General features: G+C 53.9%; 4 protein-coding genes and 2 pseudogenes across 5 annotated transcripts, besides 1 other annotated feature; all 6 read right to left on the minus strand.

Moving 5' to 3' along the window:
- Window positions 1-570: 570 nt before the first annotated feature.
- Window positions 571-2,040, minus strand: LPMP_355960 (mkiaa0324 protein-like protein; the record flags this gene model as incomplete). The annotated part of the gene is made up of 1 exon (XM_010705224.1): window positions 571-2,040. The coding sequence occupies one exon, from the start codon at window positions 2,038-2,040 to the stop codon at window positions 571-573; it is 1,470 nt and encodes a 489-aa protein (XP_010703526.1).
- Window positions 2,041-4,609: 2,569 nt separating this feature from the next.
- LPMP_355970 lies at window positions 4,610-5,312 on the minus strand (annotated as a pseudogene).
- A 1,179-nt stretch (window positions 5,313-6,491) lies between these two features.
- On the minus strand, window positions 6,492-7,529 carry LPMP_355980 (hypothetical protein; the record flags this gene model as incomplete). Its single annotated transcript, XM_010705225.1, has 1 exon — window positions 6,492-7,529. One exon carries the CDS (start codon window positions 7,527-7,529, stop codon window positions 6,492-6,494), a length of 1,038 nt encoding a protein of 345 aa, XP_010703527.1.
- A 2,928-nt stretch (window positions 7,530-10,457) lies between these two features.
- On the minus strand, window positions 10,458-10,832 carry LPMP_355990 (kinetoplast-associated protein, putative; the record flags this gene model as incomplete). The annotated part of the gene is made up of 1 exon (XM_010705226.1): window positions 10,458-10,832. The coding sequence occupies one exon, from the start codon at window positions 10,830-10,832 to the stop codon at window positions 10,458-10,460; it is 375 nt and encodes a 124-aa protein (XP_010703528.1).
- A 4,150-nt stretch (window positions 10,833-14,982) lies between these two features.
- On the minus strand, window positions 14,983-16,530 carry LPMP_356000 (hypothetical protein; the record flags this gene model as incomplete). The annotated part of the gene is made up of 1 exon (XM_010705227.1): window positions 14,983-16,530. One exon carries the CDS (start codon window positions 16,528-16,530, stop codon window positions 14,983-14,985), a length of 1,548 nt encoding a protein of 515 aa, XP_010703529.1.
- An 885-nt stretch (window positions 16,531-17,415) lies between these two features.
- Window positions 17,416-17,495, minus strand: LPMP_35snoRNA13 (annotated as a pseudogene). Its single transcript has one exon. The product of its transcript is annotated as an H/ACA-like snoRNA (small nucleolar RNA).
- A 114-nt stretch (window positions 17,496-17,609) lies between these two features.
- Window positions 17,610-18,090: part of a repeat region that runs on past the window's edge.

The following is an 18,090-nucleotide window of genomic DNA, read 5'->3' on the forward strand; positions in this document are numbered from 1 at the left end:
CCTCCCACACTCAACTCCTGAGGACAGGCACGATATTCTCAGAGCGTGTGTTGCCAGTGGGGCCGTCACGCGTTCCAATGAATTAACGCCTTCCTCCGCTACTGTAAAAAAGCAACCCTTCGAGTTCAAAACACCTCAAACAGCAAAAGGAGAAGAGACGCCGAGGCACCAGTCCGACGCCCCCCAAACCCCCCTTCCCGCTATTACATGCACAGCAACATCTGCTGGGGACAGATGCGCCACGCACACGCATACACCCCTCACCTCCTCTGCCTTTAGAAGAGAAGTATGAGGAGCGCGACGGGAGAAGCGTGAGTGGGTGAGGCAGGCGTAGCATCACGAATACCTCGCAGTGAGCGAGGTTTCGCTCACGGGCGACCGGGTGAGTGGGGCGAAGGAAACGCAGCCGGGATAAAGAGAAGGAAGCAAACAAGAAGATCGAGAAGAAAGAACCATTTCACAAGGCAATACAGCGAGTACTGAGCTTGAAAGAGGATCAAGAGTACAGAGGACTCTAGGAGGTTACCCCCCCCCCTCCTCCCCTCCCGCAACACACACCACATAGCCACCTCAGCTCCTCATTGCCTCTGCCACCGCAGCAATACGCGCCTTTGCGCTGCGCTTGTCGTCCTTCATGGAGGTGTGCGTCCAGGCCTTAGCGACCTTCGACATCCGGGTCGAGCTGGGAATGTCGCGCAGCACAGGAAGCAGCGCCGCGTAGGTGGCGCCAAAGGGGTTGCGTCTATAATACCGAGGCACCTTGATATCACTCTGTTTGAGCGTCAGGAGATTCAAATCCTTGCGTGCCGCCGGCGATGGTGAGGGGAGCGACACGCGGCGCCTGGAGCTCTGGTCCTTGCGAGCTGGCCTCCTCACAGAAGGTGGACTAACCATCGACTTCAGCCCCGTCCGCTTCTCCAGAAGTTCCGTTGCGCGCGCTATGCGGCGATTCAGACCCTTGAGGGCGTGCGTCTCTGCCCACAGCGCCTTGATCTGGCGAGAACCCAGGATCTTGGGATGATTTGGAATCAGCCCAGTCAAGCGCATGTAACGGTAAAACCGGAGGTAGGGGTTTCGGCGGTGACGAGCTGCGCTGGTCCTCCACTTGGCGACGGTACGCTGCAGCTTTGACCTTCTCGAAGTGGCCCTGAACGTCTTCCGAGCCCTCCGCTTGGGCACCTTTGACCTGCCTGCCGCCTTTTTCTTGGACGCCGACGGCTTTGCGGCCGCGTTCCTCGCAAGGTGCAATTTGGGTGAAGCTAATTTCTTAGGCACCCTACGTGCTCCGCGTTTGCTGGGCACGCTTTTCAGCTTTAGTGCTGTGGCCTTGCGAGAGGGCCTCACTCTCAGCCCCTTTTTCGTCTTCCCGGACGCTATGCGGAACTTCGTCGATGTTGCCAACTTGTGGCTGCTGCGCCTTGCCGGCCTCTTTGCGCTCCTGTGGTCGGCGTGCTTCGACCGGCGCTTGGCGATCTTCCTGCTCATCTTCCTGGAAAGCCTCTTCGTGTGTTTCCGGTTCTTGTTCAGCAGTCGCACGGCCATCTCAACACGCTTCGGCGCAGAGAGCGAGCGCTGCTGACCTGTCATGACCCACATGCGAAGCACGCGCTTGCGGCTTGCCTCTGTGGACGGAAGCTTGGTGCGTCGCATCACCTCGGCACGGAAAGCAGCAAAGGGCGTAGCGGCTCTTTTCTTGTGCTGTTGCCGTCGCTTTACACGAATAGCTTTGAGTTTCGTATCCGTTGTGCGCACGAGCTTTCGCTGGGACGCTGCTGCGGCCGACCTTCGTCCAGGCCTTGCAGTCATCCGCACTTGGCGGTTGATCAACGGGGCTTCTTTGCGGTAGACCTGCAGCGCCGCCGCCACCCGCGGTGCAGAAAAGCGGCTGCCGTACTGCGGTGCTGTCTTGCGCCACAAGATGCCAGCAGCCTTCATCCGCAGCGGCGGCTTCGTAGTTTTGAGCGGCACACTTACCGCCTTGAAGAAGCTGGCAAACGGTGGCCGGCGGATCAACAACGCCTGCATCGATCTCGAGAACATCGTGCGTGTTTCCCTTTTTGTTGTTGTTATTTTTTTTTTTCCGCGGTTGGTCGTACTTTGCGTGTGCCTCCTATTCTTTTGTTTTTTTTCGTGTTAGATGACGTTGTCTACGTCACTGTGTGTGTGTGTGTGTGCTCGAGGTAGTCCGCAGAGGGAAGAGTCAGGGAAACGTTTAGGCTGTTCGTGGGGAGGAGGGCGGGCGCGGCGGGCGCCAAGGAAGATGTGAAAGAGAAGGACATCGCGGTACCACACGCGGTGAGAAGAGCACGCGTAGGAGAAGAAAAGCGAGGGCGATAGGCAAGCGGGTGAGATGGTATGAGAGAGCGCGGGCAAAAGGGGTACGGTGAACAGAGCAGTAGAAGGAGCACCAGTGGGTGAAGAGAGGCAGGGAAATCCAAAGCGAGAGAAGAAAAGGTACCGTCTTTGACTCTTTGCAGAACGGCGCTGTACATGCCGTCACGTTCACACTGGCTGACAGGCCTGGTAGAGAGGGAACACCCAACCAAGTGTGGAGAAGAGCCACGAACTGCCTGCGGGTCAAATTGGCTAGCGAGGGAAAACCGCGATGTCCAACGTGTGGCGTGTCTGTCTCGGTGATGCCCTGGAGGTTTCCTCCACAGAGCCACTCAGCGCGTCCACTACTTTCTCTTTGCTGGGATGCTTACGTTTGCTCAGGTTTCCCGCACTATGCGGGATGGATGTGTGCTCTTCACTTTTCTCTTTTCCCAGAAGCTGCACGGAAACAGTCGGAGTACAGCCTAACATGAGACCTCCTCCCCTGCAGCCTCAGTGCACACACGCACGGCGAGACAGCTGAGCATAAGTTTGCGTGTAAGTCCTCATCTGTAGCACCACCAGTAAGGGAGGAGGGTTAATCCAATTCACACTTGTAAGGGGTGTGGCCGTGTTTATGTGTGGGTGAGTAAAACGTACGGGGGGGGTGTCTGTGTACTTATGCCCTTCAGAAGAGAGAAGAAAGAGCACAAACAAAGGAAAAAAATGAGAACAAATCGCTGATTCCCTGAGAATGACAATATGGCAGGAATGACAGTTTGGAGAAGGATAAAGCGAGGAGTATTTCCCATCTCCCATCTCTAGCCCAAACGCTTGGTGCTCGCCACTAGCACACACCTGCATACACATCCACCAAGACAGACGAATAGGGGAAGAAAGGAGAGGGGTGGTAAGAACTGGAGGAAAAGAAAGCGAAAGAGAGCACTCAAAGAAGGGCCATACAAGCGCAGGCATGATGAAAGAAGAGCAACAACAAGGAGGAGGCAAGCCGGTGCACAGGTGTGTCGGTGCGTTAGATCCGTGTTGACCCTCTGCCCTCATTGCACTCTCGGGCATGGTGACGTGGCGCTCCACTCCTCTCCTCACGTTACGCACCTCATTGTCAAGCAACCTTCCAAGGAGAGTGGGAAGGGGTGATTGGTGATTGACTGTGTGAGTGAGGAGCGGTGTTTGAGGAATGAAGGGGGGAGGAGTGACAGGGAGGCTGCCACCGTTCCCTCTCTACCAAGATAGAGGGAAAGAGGCTCGTAAACACGAAAAGTGTGTGTGCGTATATAAGTGGGAGATGAAGACGCAAGCGCAACCGTGCACAAACATAAACACAAACATCGAAGAAAGAAAGGCTTAGAAGGGTGAGTGCGAAACGAGTACAGAAGTGATGGCACGGGTGACGCACTGATGAGGGGGCCTTGTCGACCACTCCAGCCTCCGCAGCGCATGCACATCTGACCATCAGCAGAGAAGAGAGGCAAGTAGAAGAGGCCATCTACCCCAATCATGAGACGACATCCCGCACACACAAAAGGGGGAAAAATAGAAGCAAAGCCAGTGAACAGACACCACCACCAACTCCATACACCTGCCGAAGACTTTCAACAGTGAGCTAGTCCCGGCCCTTGTGCATCTCGCGTCACGGCGCCATACGGTTGACATGTGCCGATAAACAGCGGTGGGCCGGGATCTCTCTCAAGGGTTCCGCTGAAAGAATCCGGAAGAGGAGAGCGGCAGGGAGAAGAAGACCCTGGAACCAAAGGCGTATTGGAAAGGACTGGTGTATAGCTGTAGGAGCAACGCCACCGAAGGGCGAGAGAGCGAGAGGAAAGGCTGAGAAAGAGGGGGGTGGGGGAAATCGTCCCAAGACAGAAGGTGTGCACAACTAAAGGAATCTACTCATATAAACGTCCGTCTAGCCATGAGGCAATGCGCAAACAGAGCCCGACAGCGAGAAAAGTACATCACTGCAGAGGGCGCGCTGTAGGTGTGGCGAAGGAGGTGTGAGTGTGGCAAGGCTTGGGTGTATGGCTGGACGGCTTCGACTGGTAAAACAAAACCTGCAGAACAAGGACAGCAGGAAGATTTCTCCAGAAGGCGATGAGCGACCACAATGACCCGTAGCCCACAAGAACGACTGTTGTCACAGGAAATGCGACAGATTTGTTCTACAGCACATCTACGGCGCGCTCTTCAGAAACTAACGTGCCCCCCCCCCCCACACACACACAGACACAGACACAGACGAATTCCAAGCTGCCGCGCATTGCACACTTCCGTTTTGCTACACCGATGCGCCGCGCACAACAACGCAGTTCTCATCGGGGTTGGAGGGTTTCACGTCGGCCGGCTTCTTGATGGAGCCAAAGGGCATCTGCGCAATAAGTTGCCAGTCCTCCGGGATGTCAAACGCGGTGCGGAGCTCTGCCTCAATCAGCTCGTTGTAATGCTGCAGCGACGCACCAATTCCATCCTGCGCGAGGGCGGACCACACCGCGAACTGAGCCATTGCGGATGCATGCTGCGAGAAGGTCAGCATGCTTGCAGCGTACCGCGGATATGTTTGCTGCTGTATCTTGATGGCTGCGCTATCCTCGTAGAAGAGAATAGTCCCGGCGCCTGCGGCGAAGCAGTTGTTCACCTTCATCTCACTCTCTGTGTACTGCTCCTCGGTTGTCACCTTCTTGAGCGCCGCCTTCACGATTGTCCAGACCTTCTGGTGGTCCGCGCCGAAGAGGATGACAGCACGAGAACTCTTTACATTGAAGGAGGAGGGGCACTGGCGAATGGTATCCTCGATAGTCTTGATGACCTCTTTGTCACTTTGCGGAAGAGTGCTGTCCAGGCTATAGATGGAGCGGCGCTTGGAGAGGGCATCGATGTACTGCGCCGAAGGCTTGATGGGACCTGAGCCGCTGGCCCTACCACCGGCATTATCGTGGGAATCCTCCTTTGGGGGCCACGGAACTCTTCGAAAAGCAGTGCATGACTGTTTTCGACACGAATTACCCGCTTCGTCAGGTGGGTAGGAGGAGGGAAACGTACAGGTTCAACGGAGAGGCTCGAACACAAACAACGACAAGTGCTGCGCCAGTCGAAGGAGAACGCAAAGGGCCGGAATGAAGAAATGAATGATGCAAACTACAGCAGAGAGAGAAAGCGCCGCGCATTCGAATGCAAGCCGTGAAGGGAAAGGATGAAGGGGAAGGGGGTGAGGTAAGCGGATGAAGTCAGTGAAGGGGCAAAAAAAGGAGGGAAAACGCAGAGATGGTGTCTAGACACCATCCAAATCGTGCACTGGAAGAGAGTGCAGAGAGGCGCAGCCAGGAGCGCATAACCACGGAAGTAAGGAAGGGGAAACATACATCGGTAGCAGCGATGAAAGACATGACGAAAACCGAAGAGAGAAGAAGCACTAGAAAAAAATGAAAAGAGAACAGTCATCTCGTCAGGGTGGGGCGAAAGAGCAGCCAAAGAAGCGAATGAGAGGGCCAAAGTGAGCAGCCGCTACACACACGCACACGCACACGCATGTGGAGAAGCGACGCGGTCTTGAACGATGAACACCGCTGGCAGGCCTCTCGGAGGGAAATTAGCGGTCGCTTCTTGCTTTCTCATAGCGTATCATAAACTATAGGGAAGATGGCATCATGCGAAGCCACAACCCCCCATCCACATGGGAGCCCAGCCTTCTCTTCCGTCCTCTTTGAATGGCATATGAGGTGCTCCTGCCTGACAAACACGACTGACCGCAGAGCGCCAGGCACGTCTTCAGAGACACACACCACGCGAGAGTAGCCGTCGGTGGCCAAACAAGAAAGTAAACAGCAAGGAAGAAACGTAAGGGGCACGCACATGCGCGCACACAAAAATGCGCGAGTAGCGTGTGTCGGTACACGAAGAATATGAAGTCGAAAAGTTACATACAATGGTACGAAGCGAGACCTATAGGACCACCTGCACCACTGCAACAGCACGCAGACAGCCGAGAAAGGCATGTGTAGAACAAGAAGCATTTATGAGGCCTCTGAGATGCTTGTAAAGTAAAATCACAGAGGAGGTTTGGCCCTGCACCCCAGCCTCCACCAGAATCGTGCAACGCATTTCTAAATTCGTTGGCTCATCAGTTTGTCTCTTTTTAGACAAAAGGCGCGAGTAACGAAGCGCTAAAACGTAATGGACTGTGGCGTCGACGGTGGCAGTGACAGGGATGTGATAACGGTCGCAGGGCTGTTCCCCCCTGCTGGCGTTGTTAAAGGCTCCTGCGATGGGGAGGAAGTGCTAGTGAATGCAACCTGGGTGTTTGTCCCGTCTGCCGCATTCGTCGAGGGTGCGTCCGGTGAGAATGAGGCTATGGCGGCTTTCTCATTCAACGTCTGGGGCGAGCTCGACTCAGTCTTTTCGGCTGCCTCCGCTTTCAGGGCGCGCTCCTCCGCCAGCTTCGCTTTGCCGACCTCTAGCCGGTGTTGCCGCTCCTCCTTGGTGAGCGAGCGCCACCGCTCGCCAATCACGCGCATGCGCTCTTTTGGCGCCAAGTGGTGCAGGGAGGCCATGTGCTCTCTCACAAACACCGAGTACGGCGACCCTGCAGAACGCTTGACAGCCCTCTTTGCAGGGACCGCCACGTCGGTGCTTGCCTCTGCCCCCGCCTTCCCTGTGGTTCCCTTGGGAAACTTCTTCTGTGCCTTTCCCTGCGCCTTCTTTGTCTCCTTCGCTGACGATGGCGCTGAGGCTGGTGAAGCCGGCTTCTTTCGCACGGGTATCACTGGCAGAGCAGGTGTTGTGGGCTTCTTGGAGTGGGCAGCATTGTACTGCTCGGCACGGATCTCTATTGCCATCCTCGCATTCTCCGGTAGCGACTCGTAGATTTGCAAAAGCTTCATCTCTTTCTCACGAGGACTGGCACCGGCGACGGCAGGGTTATCTTGCTGCTCACGAGTGAAGAACTCGTAGGTTGTGAGGGGCTTGAAGTAGGCGGCTGCGCGCTCCAGGGCCTCCTGGTGTAGCTGCTCGATGGACGCCCGCTGCTTGAGCGCAAGCATGTCTTCGTCCGGGAGCTCTTTGAAGATCCGAGACATCGCTTTGCGCCGCTCTGTTAGTTTAAGCTCGCGAAGAGAGAGGTTCGTGAGCAGCTGCTCACGGCAGAAGATTTCAAACACCTTTCCGCGCCCCGGGCTGCGTCGAACTCGCGTGATCCGTAACATCCTGGAACGTGTGAAGAGGAAGCAGGTGGCCGACAGAAAGACTGACAGAAAAGGAAAAGGATGTTGTATGAGCATAGAAGCGGAGTTGTAAATCACAACGTCGATTGCTGCGGAGCCGCTTTTGTATGCCGGAATGTGCGCCGCGTGTCTTGACTACGGAGCTCTATAAGCCGGTGCGATAAGATCAATGGAGAACTTTTGTTTCCGTCCTACCCGCTATTTCAGCAATCGCATCCTTCCTCTCATTCACGACGAGAAGAAGCGTAGCGGCACCCTGTTACTCGCAAACGGCTTCGATGGCGAGTGTGTGTGTGTGTGTGTGCCGCCTCTTCTTTTTATCCGTCGTGAAACGACGGACTACTCTTGACGACTGTATGTGTTTCGGTGTGTTCTTTGACCTGCTGATGGTACCTGGACTTTTGTAGACTGGTGGTGGCACGCAGCTCATGCCATTCCACGAAGAAGTGCTGAGAGATCCAATGTAGCGCCTGATGGAGAAGAGGGGCAAAGGAAGAGGGCAGCTAGCAGGAGGGGTGGGCGCATGATAGCCGCATTCGCGAAGGGAGCGAGAGGAAACACGTGCCACATTAACGCACACCCCCACACACGCACGCACCTATACACACACCAACGGAGAAGCATCACCGCGTGCAGGCGGACAAACGGCATGGAAAGAAGAAACAGTTGTTCATCAATATTGTCTCTCTCTCTCTCTCTGTGCGTCTGTCGGTGTGTGGGGGGGGTGGCACTCGGGGTCGAAAGCCTATCATATGCCCCTACACTGCAGTGCACCGCACCATCCGTGTCGAGGTGAAAGATATATCCTCAGAACGATAACCCGTGTCACGTGTACCGGACAGCAAAGTGGCATTCCTTGTCACTGTGGTCACCGTGATCTGTGTTCGGCTGAGGTCTTCCAGATTTGGAGGAAGGCGAAGACATTTTTCATTTTCTTTCTTTCTGGGGCGCTTGAAAAGCGTTCTAAAGATGGCTTCTGAACTGAGGTGGAGGGGGACACACAGAGATGCGGAAGGAGGAAGCTAGGGAGAGGAGTGGGGAGAGGGGAAGAACCTACATAGATGATGAGCGCAGCACAAAGCCCCGCTTCCTTATGAATTGAAAAGAATTGTTGGAGTACTCAAAAGAGCCAACGAGAGTCGTGTGTGCCTCCACCGAAAGAAACAAAAGAGACGATCGACGAGAGTGCGTTAAGCCTGCCAGGGTTTCACGGAGAGCAAAAACAAGAATCTATGTGCTGCACCGTGTGGCTAGAAGCTGCTCTCACGCCATGTGCATCTCGGTGGTGTGAGACAGGATGTACGCCACACACACTCTCTGTTCTGCTCCGCCAAAAATGTCAGGTTCTCACGTTGTTCCCCGTCATTTCTGTTGGTTGGTTCCCTTCCAGCTACTTTTTCGCTCCTTTGCTTCTCTTTTCATTCTACCCTTTTCCGTCATCAGTGGCGTGTATAGCAAGTACGCGATTTTTATTCATGGGCACCTGCACACGCAAGCGACCACCAAACCATGCGCCAACACTCGCACACCACCAGGACTCGTTTTTGTGTGGATTGAATCAGTGGATGCTGAGGTGTGGACAACTCAGGCGAACACCAGAGATGTCTCTTCTCTGTTGTGCTCCACCTCTTTTTAACTTTGCCTGGTGCTCCTTTCCCGTTCTCTCGCGCGCAGTCCATTCTGCAAGCACCTTGCTTATCTTTTGATGGTTGGAGGGATACGGCAGCGGACTCGAGTAAAGCGCGGGAAAAGGGTACAGCAGCAGTGAGCATGGATACTGGTCAACTGGGTGTAGAGGATGTTGATCATGAAAGGAAGACGGTGATTGCCGCTGCGCAGAGTCGAGTGCATAGAAAGACACACTCGCACGTCGTCTTGGCCCCTCACCCCCTCCGCGGCTTCCACAACATGGCAGAGAGCTCGACAGCCATCCGAAAAGAAAAGAAAAAAGTAGCGACACCGTCAGAAGAACAAGTTGCCCGTGGAGAGAGAAAGAGACGGCGAAGAGTACCCATGGCCCGTTTATAGTTGTCCGCCTCTTCTTTCCCTTTCATGAAACTGTCGAGGTGGAAGGTGTAGATGCGCATGATGCCGTTTCTCCTACTCCGTCAAGCAGGCCTAGGCAAAAGGAACGCACGAACACACCCATAGACGGATAGACGAGCTCCTCTGCCCCTTCCTGTCAACGCATATACTAACCAAGAAACGCACCTGCGTAGCTTTTCCCTCACATCCGACAGAGCCAACACACACACACACATACATAATAGTACCCATATGAAAAAAAAAGCGAAAAATGAAAAATAAACTCAGCGTGAGCTGTCTGTCTGTACGCGTAGGTGCGCACATCGCATCTATGGCTCGGAGAACAGTAGAACAAACAAACAAACAAACAACAAAAATAATAACGAAACAGGGAAACGGAAAAAAAAGAGGAAGAGGGAAAAGCATGGTGTAGACACACGTACAAGCATAAAAGGGAATCGGAGCCTGGAAAAAGTGGAGAAAGAGAACAGCTAGGCACCAGCGCACGGAGTAATGAGTGATACAGCGGAGAAGGATGCGACAGTCGAGAGCACACCAGTTCACTAGCATGAAAGAGTAAGGGTATGTGAACGTATGTCCGCGGCTGGCGTATTTTATTTTTCTTTCCACAAAACACCTGCCCCGCATGATCAACGAAAGGGACGTTCTTTTGGATTCAAGCATCTAGTTCATCATGGTGCTGTTGTTCGCAGCGTTGTCCAGTCATGCTCTATCGATACTCATCGGTCACACCCCCTGTATTCGCCATACCGCTTCAATCGCTTTTTACACCTTGCGGTCCTCTCGCATTCCCCCTGCTCTGCGTCTTCTTCGATCCACCGCGTAAGCATTTAGTCGTGCTCAACATTACTGTGTTGTGCACGATTACTTGGCGGAGCGCGCATTGTGTTGCTTCCACAGCTTTGCCACAGCCTTCATGCGGTCGTGGTGCGGCAGCTTCTCGAAACGGCAAATATTCTCCTTAACAAACTTGGCGTACGCCGACGGCGAGCGCGAGGTGCTCGCCTTCTTCTCCCTTTTCGTCTTTGTCTTCCCACTCTTGTGTTTGAAGCTGCCCCATGCAGCAGCACGCTTGTCGAGCGCCGCCTTATCGTTCGCACTCAGAGCTTTGTACATCTTGGACGTCATCTTACCGCGATCGGCAACAGCGAGGCCCTTCAGCTTCGGATTGTTCCGCTGCTCAATCATGAACATGGAATACGCGCCGATGGCGAGACGACGAGGAACAAAGCGGAGCATTTTTTCTTGTTTCCGTGCGATGATGTTGTTGGATGAGAGGCGTTTCTAAGGTAAGCGGAGAGAACGATGTAAATTCTAGCGAAGTTGTGAGATGAGTAGACGCTGCCAGAGAGAACAACGGCGTGATTCGGTACGGAAAAGAAAGAGAACAACACGACTGTCACCTACGTGGTGAGAATCGAGGTCAAATCACACACATGCACACACACACACACAACAGAGGTGCGGACACAAAACACCAAAAGAGCAAATTGCATAGAGAGATGAAAGGGAAGCAGAAAACAGGACATCAAGTAGGAAGCGATCAAGCTTAGAGAGCTGCCACACCCACCGACAAAGGAGCGCATGACAGGCGCATCATGTTTTCCTCCAAGTCTCCCGAAAGTGTGACACAGAGACACGGGTGCTGAACTGTGGAGTGTTCTGCACGTGACACTCTGCGAGACAAGGGGTTTGATGGGTGATTCATGAGCGCGTCAGCAGAGCATTTCTATCCGGATGAGCACCTTGCATGTCCCGTCGCCCCGTCTGTGGGGAAAATGCTTGTCCGCGTGCCTCAGGGGTGTTCCTTCACTTCCCTCCAATGGGCGAGGAGCCATGTGTGTACTCCTGGAAGTCTGTATAGACCTTCAGCAACCCGCGAGGTTGCTGAGGGGCGCCGCACGTGCCTGGCAAACCACACATACGGACCCGTTTGCATACGCCAAAAGGGCGCCACTGTTGTGATTTTCTGCGTCTCCGCTACTCTTTCACGTTTTTTTTCTCTCTTTCGATTGTGTGGGTTTATCTATAGTCATCGCTGCCACCTTTAGGGAGAGAGAAAAAAAGCAAGACGAAATGGAGGACGTCAAACAAAACAACAACAACGAAAAGGGGTGAACACAGAGAAAGGAGGAAAAAGAGAATCGCAGTCATCCCCCCCTTTTCCTGTAGCCCCACTTCCTTGCCCTGTTCGTCTGTCCACGAACAGCATACGATAAACTCCTCCCCCCTCCTTTCGAGAGGTCGTTCAGCGCTGCTTCGTTCGTCCTACGGTCAGAGTGGCCCAGCGACGAGTGCCCTACGCACCTCAACACGAATAAAAAGGGTCGGTGCTTGAGGCACCTGTAAGACGTTCGGGAAGAAGTGAGGAAAGAAAGGGAACAGTGCAGCGAGGAATGGGTGCACTCTGAGGTTCTGATACTGTCAATGCAGCTCATAACAAAAAGGAAAAGCGATTTTGAAGAACACATGAAACCCAGAGGACCCAAACTTACAGACCATCTTACCCATTGGGAGTGGTCCAGGACAAGAACCCAGTTGAACAGGAACAGGAGAACAACGAATTCAGAAGAAGAAACCTCCCGTCATCCGTTGCATTGCTTCTGTGCATGCCTCTCTCTCTCTTTTTTTTTTGGGGGGGTTGTTGTTGTTGTTTTCTCTCTTATCGGTGTTTCCCTTGTTGTTGTTGTTGCTGTTCGTTATTCTTTTCTGTTGTTTGTGTTATGTCCTCGTTTTCCTTGTTTTCGTTGTGGGTGTTTGGCTCATTCACTAACGCAGTACAGGAGAGAAAAATAGGGGAGACAAAAAAAAAGAAGAAACACAAGACCAGAGCGTACAATAAGAAAACGAAATAAACATCAGTTATGTCATACAGGGTTGTAGAGAGAGGAGGAGAGGGGTGGGGGGGAAGCGTCACGCACATACGCCCCACGCCAATACATGAGTCAACAACAAAAAAACGACACACACACATACACACACAGCGGCCGTCGGTGGACGCAAGGGGGGGGTGAGATATGTGGAGTGGATGGGGAAGAGGGAGAGTACAATCGAGCGAAAAGAGTGAGGAGTTTGTCTAGCCAGCATGGGGAGCATCAGCAAAAGCGCACACACAAAAAAAAAGAGCAAGGAAAGTCAATGTATGAGAAGTCATGTGTGAAAGGCGGCGAAGATGAAGTGCTCGATAAAAGACATCAGGCGGCCTTCGACTCCTCCCTTCGAACTCAATGGATGTCATTTTCTCATCTCTTCTCTCCAGCATTACGATTCGTCAGCTTCGCTTTCGGACATGGCTCGACTCAGCTACCACGGCCCCACACCCACACACTGGCACCCTTTTCACCTATCACAAACACACCGCCCGAACGACGTGCCCTATACACCCACACCCACGCACGCCGATACAGGCATTGAGCCAAGCGTACAAGAATCCCCCCCCAAAAATGAGCAGCGAGTCGTACTTTTCTATTTCCTCCGCTGTTTGACGAAAATAACTCTTAGTCTACCTTCTTCCTCCCTCTGACAGCATTCCAACTGTGGAAGATATTGTGTCTCGTCCGGGTAACTTTTTTGTGTGTGTAAGGGGGGGAGGTAGGCCGCACCATCGCGCCATACGAATACGCCTGCTTTCATTTTCATTTGCGGAAGAGCTGGCAAACAAGATGTGAGCGTGCAAAGAATCAGATAGATGTGGAGACAGAGGGGCGTGAGAGAGGCCCATTCACACGATCGTTCGTGCGCTCAAGAGCCTCAAAAAAAAAAAACACAAAAAACGCATGACTTACCCTTTGGTTTTTCTTTTTTTTTCTTCCACTTCCGTTTTCAGTGACGCGCACCACAAGTTGTGTCGCCGCCCTCGACGCATTCGCATGTGCGCGGACGTGTGTGTAGAGGCACCTGCATAGCTGTACATAGGCCTATCAATAGGTCATTGCCAACATACGGAATCAACGAAGAAGGGCTTTCCGTCGCCAAAACAAACCAACAACGAAAAGGAAAACAAAATGTCAGACCTACTCTTGTATTTTTTGTTTTGTATACTCGAGACAGTGAGAAAAAAAAGCGGTGAAACAAAGTACAGACAAAAAAAAGACAAGTACCCGTGGCACGCCACCGACAGCTTCACGCAAGTCCAGGCGCTCAAACATTCATACACATACACACACACACGCACACACATGTGCGCATTGGTGCCTGTGTGCAGAAGGTCGACGGAGTAGAGGGAGAAAGGGGGGGCACTCACTGAAAAAAAAAATGAAAAGGAAAACCATACAAGGAAAAGGCAAAGGGGCCGACAACAAGGAGTCATGGTACACGAGCCCCTTCCCCCTCCACAGACACAAAAAAATAAAATAAATGAACACACTAATGAGGTACAAAGGAGACGCTGCTTACGCATGGCGTGCAGGACCAATACTGAGAAACGGAGAGAAGCGAGGGACGGGAACGGCTTTGCACAGGGGGCACACGCGTGCCTGTCGGGCTGCACATCTCTGCAGTCCTGTTGAAGACACAAAACCTCCTTTTCGAAGCCGTTCTTCCGCCATCACAATCCCTCACTACTTGGGCGGTGACGTCAACCCTTTCTTCTTCAGTGCTTCTCTTGCATTTTTCTCTTCCTCTGTATTTGCGTAAAGGAGTCGTCTCTTCCTCAAAACCTTGCCAGCGAGAAGGTGCGTGGAGCTGCTGAAGACGGAGAGGGGGAAAATGAGCAAAGGGCTGTATACATCCGGTCGCACTCAAGTAAAATCGTCGTCGCTATGCTCCTTCCCCAAGGCAACACACATACAAAGCGACGCAGCAGATGAACGTAAAACACACACACACACATATGCATTCATGAATTTATTCTCGTTTGCTGTGCTGCTCATCGCTAGCCCCCCCCCCTCATCCTCCCTCTCCTGCTTCTTTGGTAGCATTCCCGCGCCATCTCTTGCATCTCACAAAGACGTTCAGTACACCCACACACGCACGGGTGCGGACACACGCGCACCAGAGGGAGAGAAAAAATACATCAACAATTGGGAATCAGATCCATGACGGCACATAATGTGTTGCTCATTTTCTTTGTTTTCAATGCCGCTGGATGGAGCCCACATGATCTACACAGCGCCACGTCCGGAATGACAGCATGCCACAGGGGTCACCGTTACATTGAGGGGCAAGTGTTTCGTTCGCGCCCCCCTCCCTTTCTCATCCTAGTAGCCTCACACTAAAGACTCTCAAGGACAAACCCACCAGTGGCCTTCACAAGTGCTCAAATGGGGCTTGAACTCATTGTAGGTGCGGCAGCAGCCGATAACCACGGGCAAGAGAGAGGGAGGAGGAGGAATCCTTGTTTGCTTGCGGCAGGGCCGATGGGACCGCCAGCGAGCAACGGTGGTGCTACTTAAACTAACGTTATCGTCGATCGGGAGTGTTTGTTGAACTCACCACGGCCTTTGCCGAAGGCGCATGGCATGTTGGAGTCGTCAAGCATGCTTTCGATGTTCGAACGCGGCGCACTGCGCTTCGGTCCCATCGCCTCCGGCATCGGGTCCACGGTGGGGTCGTAGTACCGCAGGAGGTTCGGGTTACCAACATTCTTGAACACGACCTTATGCGGCCGGAAGTTACTCTCGAACACGGGGTCTTCGCGCTTCTTTGGGGGGGTATTGCGGTGAGCGCGGAAAGGTTGTACCTGGCGGGACGGTCGCGCAGACGTGCGAGAGCCATGGCTGCTGCTGCGGCGGCTGGCACTGCGGTGAGATTCTCCCTGATGGGACTGACGCGGAGACAGATGGGCGCCATTGCTGCCACCGTTGCGGCCAGCGGATTCTCTCGGTGTCCCGGAGGCGAGCTTGTCGTCCTCTTGCGCTGGGCCACCATAGAAGAGGTTGGCGGTATCATGGCGCGGGCGGCACAAGCCGCGGGCGAGGCCGCGCGGGACCTGCTTCTCCGGGAAGCCCCAGCGGCCGGTGCCGAGCACATCGTGCTCCTTCCTTGCCGGGGTGTCGATGTGCTTGATTACGGGGGGCTTCTTGGGCGGCAGTTCCGGGGCGTCGCACTTGCGGGGGCCCAGCTGCTTGTACGGCTGTGGCTTCTCGTTAAGCTCATCAGCGGTGTAGCAGTACAGGTTCAGCACATCAACAGACTCGTTTGCCTTGTTCGACGTCTTGTGGCACGGTGGCAGTATGCTGTGGAACTCATCCTCCTCGCCCTCTGCCGGCGGTGGTACCTGACCAAACATCTTTGCGTCCTTGTACGGCGGCTTGACGTGGCGCTTGCCAGTCACCGCAGGAACATCGCGTGGCGGGCGCGGATCGTTGTCCTCAAAATACGGCGCCTCCATTGCACCCTGCGGGTGCGTGATCCTCACGCCGCAACGCCAGGGCACCTCCGGCGCCGTGACGATGCAGTTATTTGTGAGGCCGTCGCGGCAGTGATAGGACCCAGTGCCCCAGGGTGAGCCATTCATTCTGGCCATCTTGAGGGTTTTATTCTGGCGGAGCGAGCCCTCACCACGCCTGGCCTGGATACCGTAGGCCCCCATGCCTGAAATAGAGCCATACCTGCAAGGAGACCCATTCCTCATCATACGTGCACGAACTCTGCGACTCTGGAATTTGTCGATCTCTGGGTTCATCATAAAGTACTCATCTTTCAGCATGAAACCTACCGAGTCACGGTTACCATCGGGGTTGTGGCGAATGCCGGAGCACCGGTGCGGTGGTTTGGTGGGGCCAGCGAAGAACTCTCTGGGAGAGCTGAAGCTGTTGCGAGGAGCGTTGTTGTGGCAACGGCCGGCGTGCTTGCGGCGCTCGGCGTCATCCATTTCCAGATCCAAGCCCATCAAGAGGCGCGCGGCGTTCTCACCGCTGCGGCATTTCTTGGCGCGCTGCCTGGCCGACATGTACTCCGACTCGGTGTTCTGCTGAGGAGAGACTTCCTGCGTCATCGCTTAAGTACTCGACACGGGTGAGAGGAGAGGGAAGGATGAATCCAATGAATGGATGTGAAAGGGACGGAGAAAAACGCTTGTACGGTGATACCTGAAAGAGTATCTTCTTTCGTAATATCGTTACGCTGCTGAGGAAGCTGCCAGTTATGCAGACAGAGGCACCCACACAGAAGGAGGAGCAGCAGTAGTGTCATGCGCACAGAAATACGCCAGGTTGACAGAAGGGTAGATGAGAATATGGAAAATGACGTAGTTGAGAAGCAGGGGAAAATACGAGAGGGACAACAGCGATAGACGAGAAAAAAGAAGGGAGGAAGAGAGAGGGAAACCAGTAAAGCAATGGAAGATATGCGCGGTGAAGCCAACGAGAGGTGTCTGGCCCAAACGGTGAGTTCTCAGACGCCCTCACAATGAGATCGAGAGAGGCGGGGTGAGGTGAGGCAGCGCGACATCGAAAAGAAAATGTGCCCCAGTGAACGCTACGCATAGGCGCTTCTGATGGGGGAGGAAAAAGGGAGAACGGACACGCAAAATCGACACCCACACCGCACAAAATCCGTTCAGAATTCCTCCAGTTGTCGGAGCGCTACGTAGGTATTTTTTTTGTGTGTGTGTGCGTGTGAGGGGGGTGTTGTTTGCTCGGGTTCCTGTTTGCCGTGTGGTAGACGCACACCAATACGGTGCGGATGATCTTCGGTGTCAGCACGTGGTTTGAATGTAGTTGAGCTCGCATGAACGAGAGGGCACAGGGCCTGTGGAGGCAGATGTGACGCCATGCATTTCCGCGCACTCTGCGCGACGTCCATTCCATAAATCAGAAAGGGACAATATGAGCTAAACAGCAACACAACGCACTGGCAGGCACATATGTGCAGTTCACCCTCTTGCCCATCGATACAGTGTAAAGCGCACAGGAGAGAGGGCAAACCTTTCTCGCACAGAACACAGACGAGATGGGCTCCTCGCACCGACGTAAACATACGTGGCAGCACTGGGATTTCGAAGAGGTAGGAGGGAGGTCAAAACAACAACGTTCACACTGCCTCACAGACCAGCTGTGTTCATCGCTCACCGATTCAATTCTCTGCCGAGCATTATGAGATGAACTTCAGAGTGCCGGCCTCTCTTCGTCCTTTCACCGACCTGTCGCCTGGTGCGGAGCAGTACCAGACGCCCGTTCCAGCAATACGGTGACTTGGTGACCTGAGCAATGCCTCTGCCTCACACTCTAACTATCCGTTTCGCCGGTCATCACGGGGTTCATCCTTCGGGGAGTGGCTCAGGTTCGCCACACCGCTAGGCAGTGCAAGCCGGGTGAGAGACATTCGCGTCACGCTGGAACTCTCAACCCATCCTGCAGATGACACAACTGTGCTCACTGTCGCAGGCCGCTCGGACGACACGCCATCCAGGGCCTGACCGCTGACATCTGTAGTGATACATCGAGCTCACCCCCTCCCTACATTGTAGATGCTTGGCCGAGTCACCACCAGTGGTGGCTCGGGTTTGGCAGTAATAGGCAAAGGGCTGCCTGACGCCCTCCCCCCTGCAGCAGGT

Source organism: Leishmania panamensis (assembly GCF_000755165.1).
Source record: "Leishmania panamensis strain MHOM/PA/94/PSC-1 chromosome 35 sequence".
Classification (NCBI taxonomy): Eukaryota; Euglenozoa; class Kinetoplastea; order Trypanosomatida; family Trypanosomatidae; genus Leishmania; species Leishmania panamensis.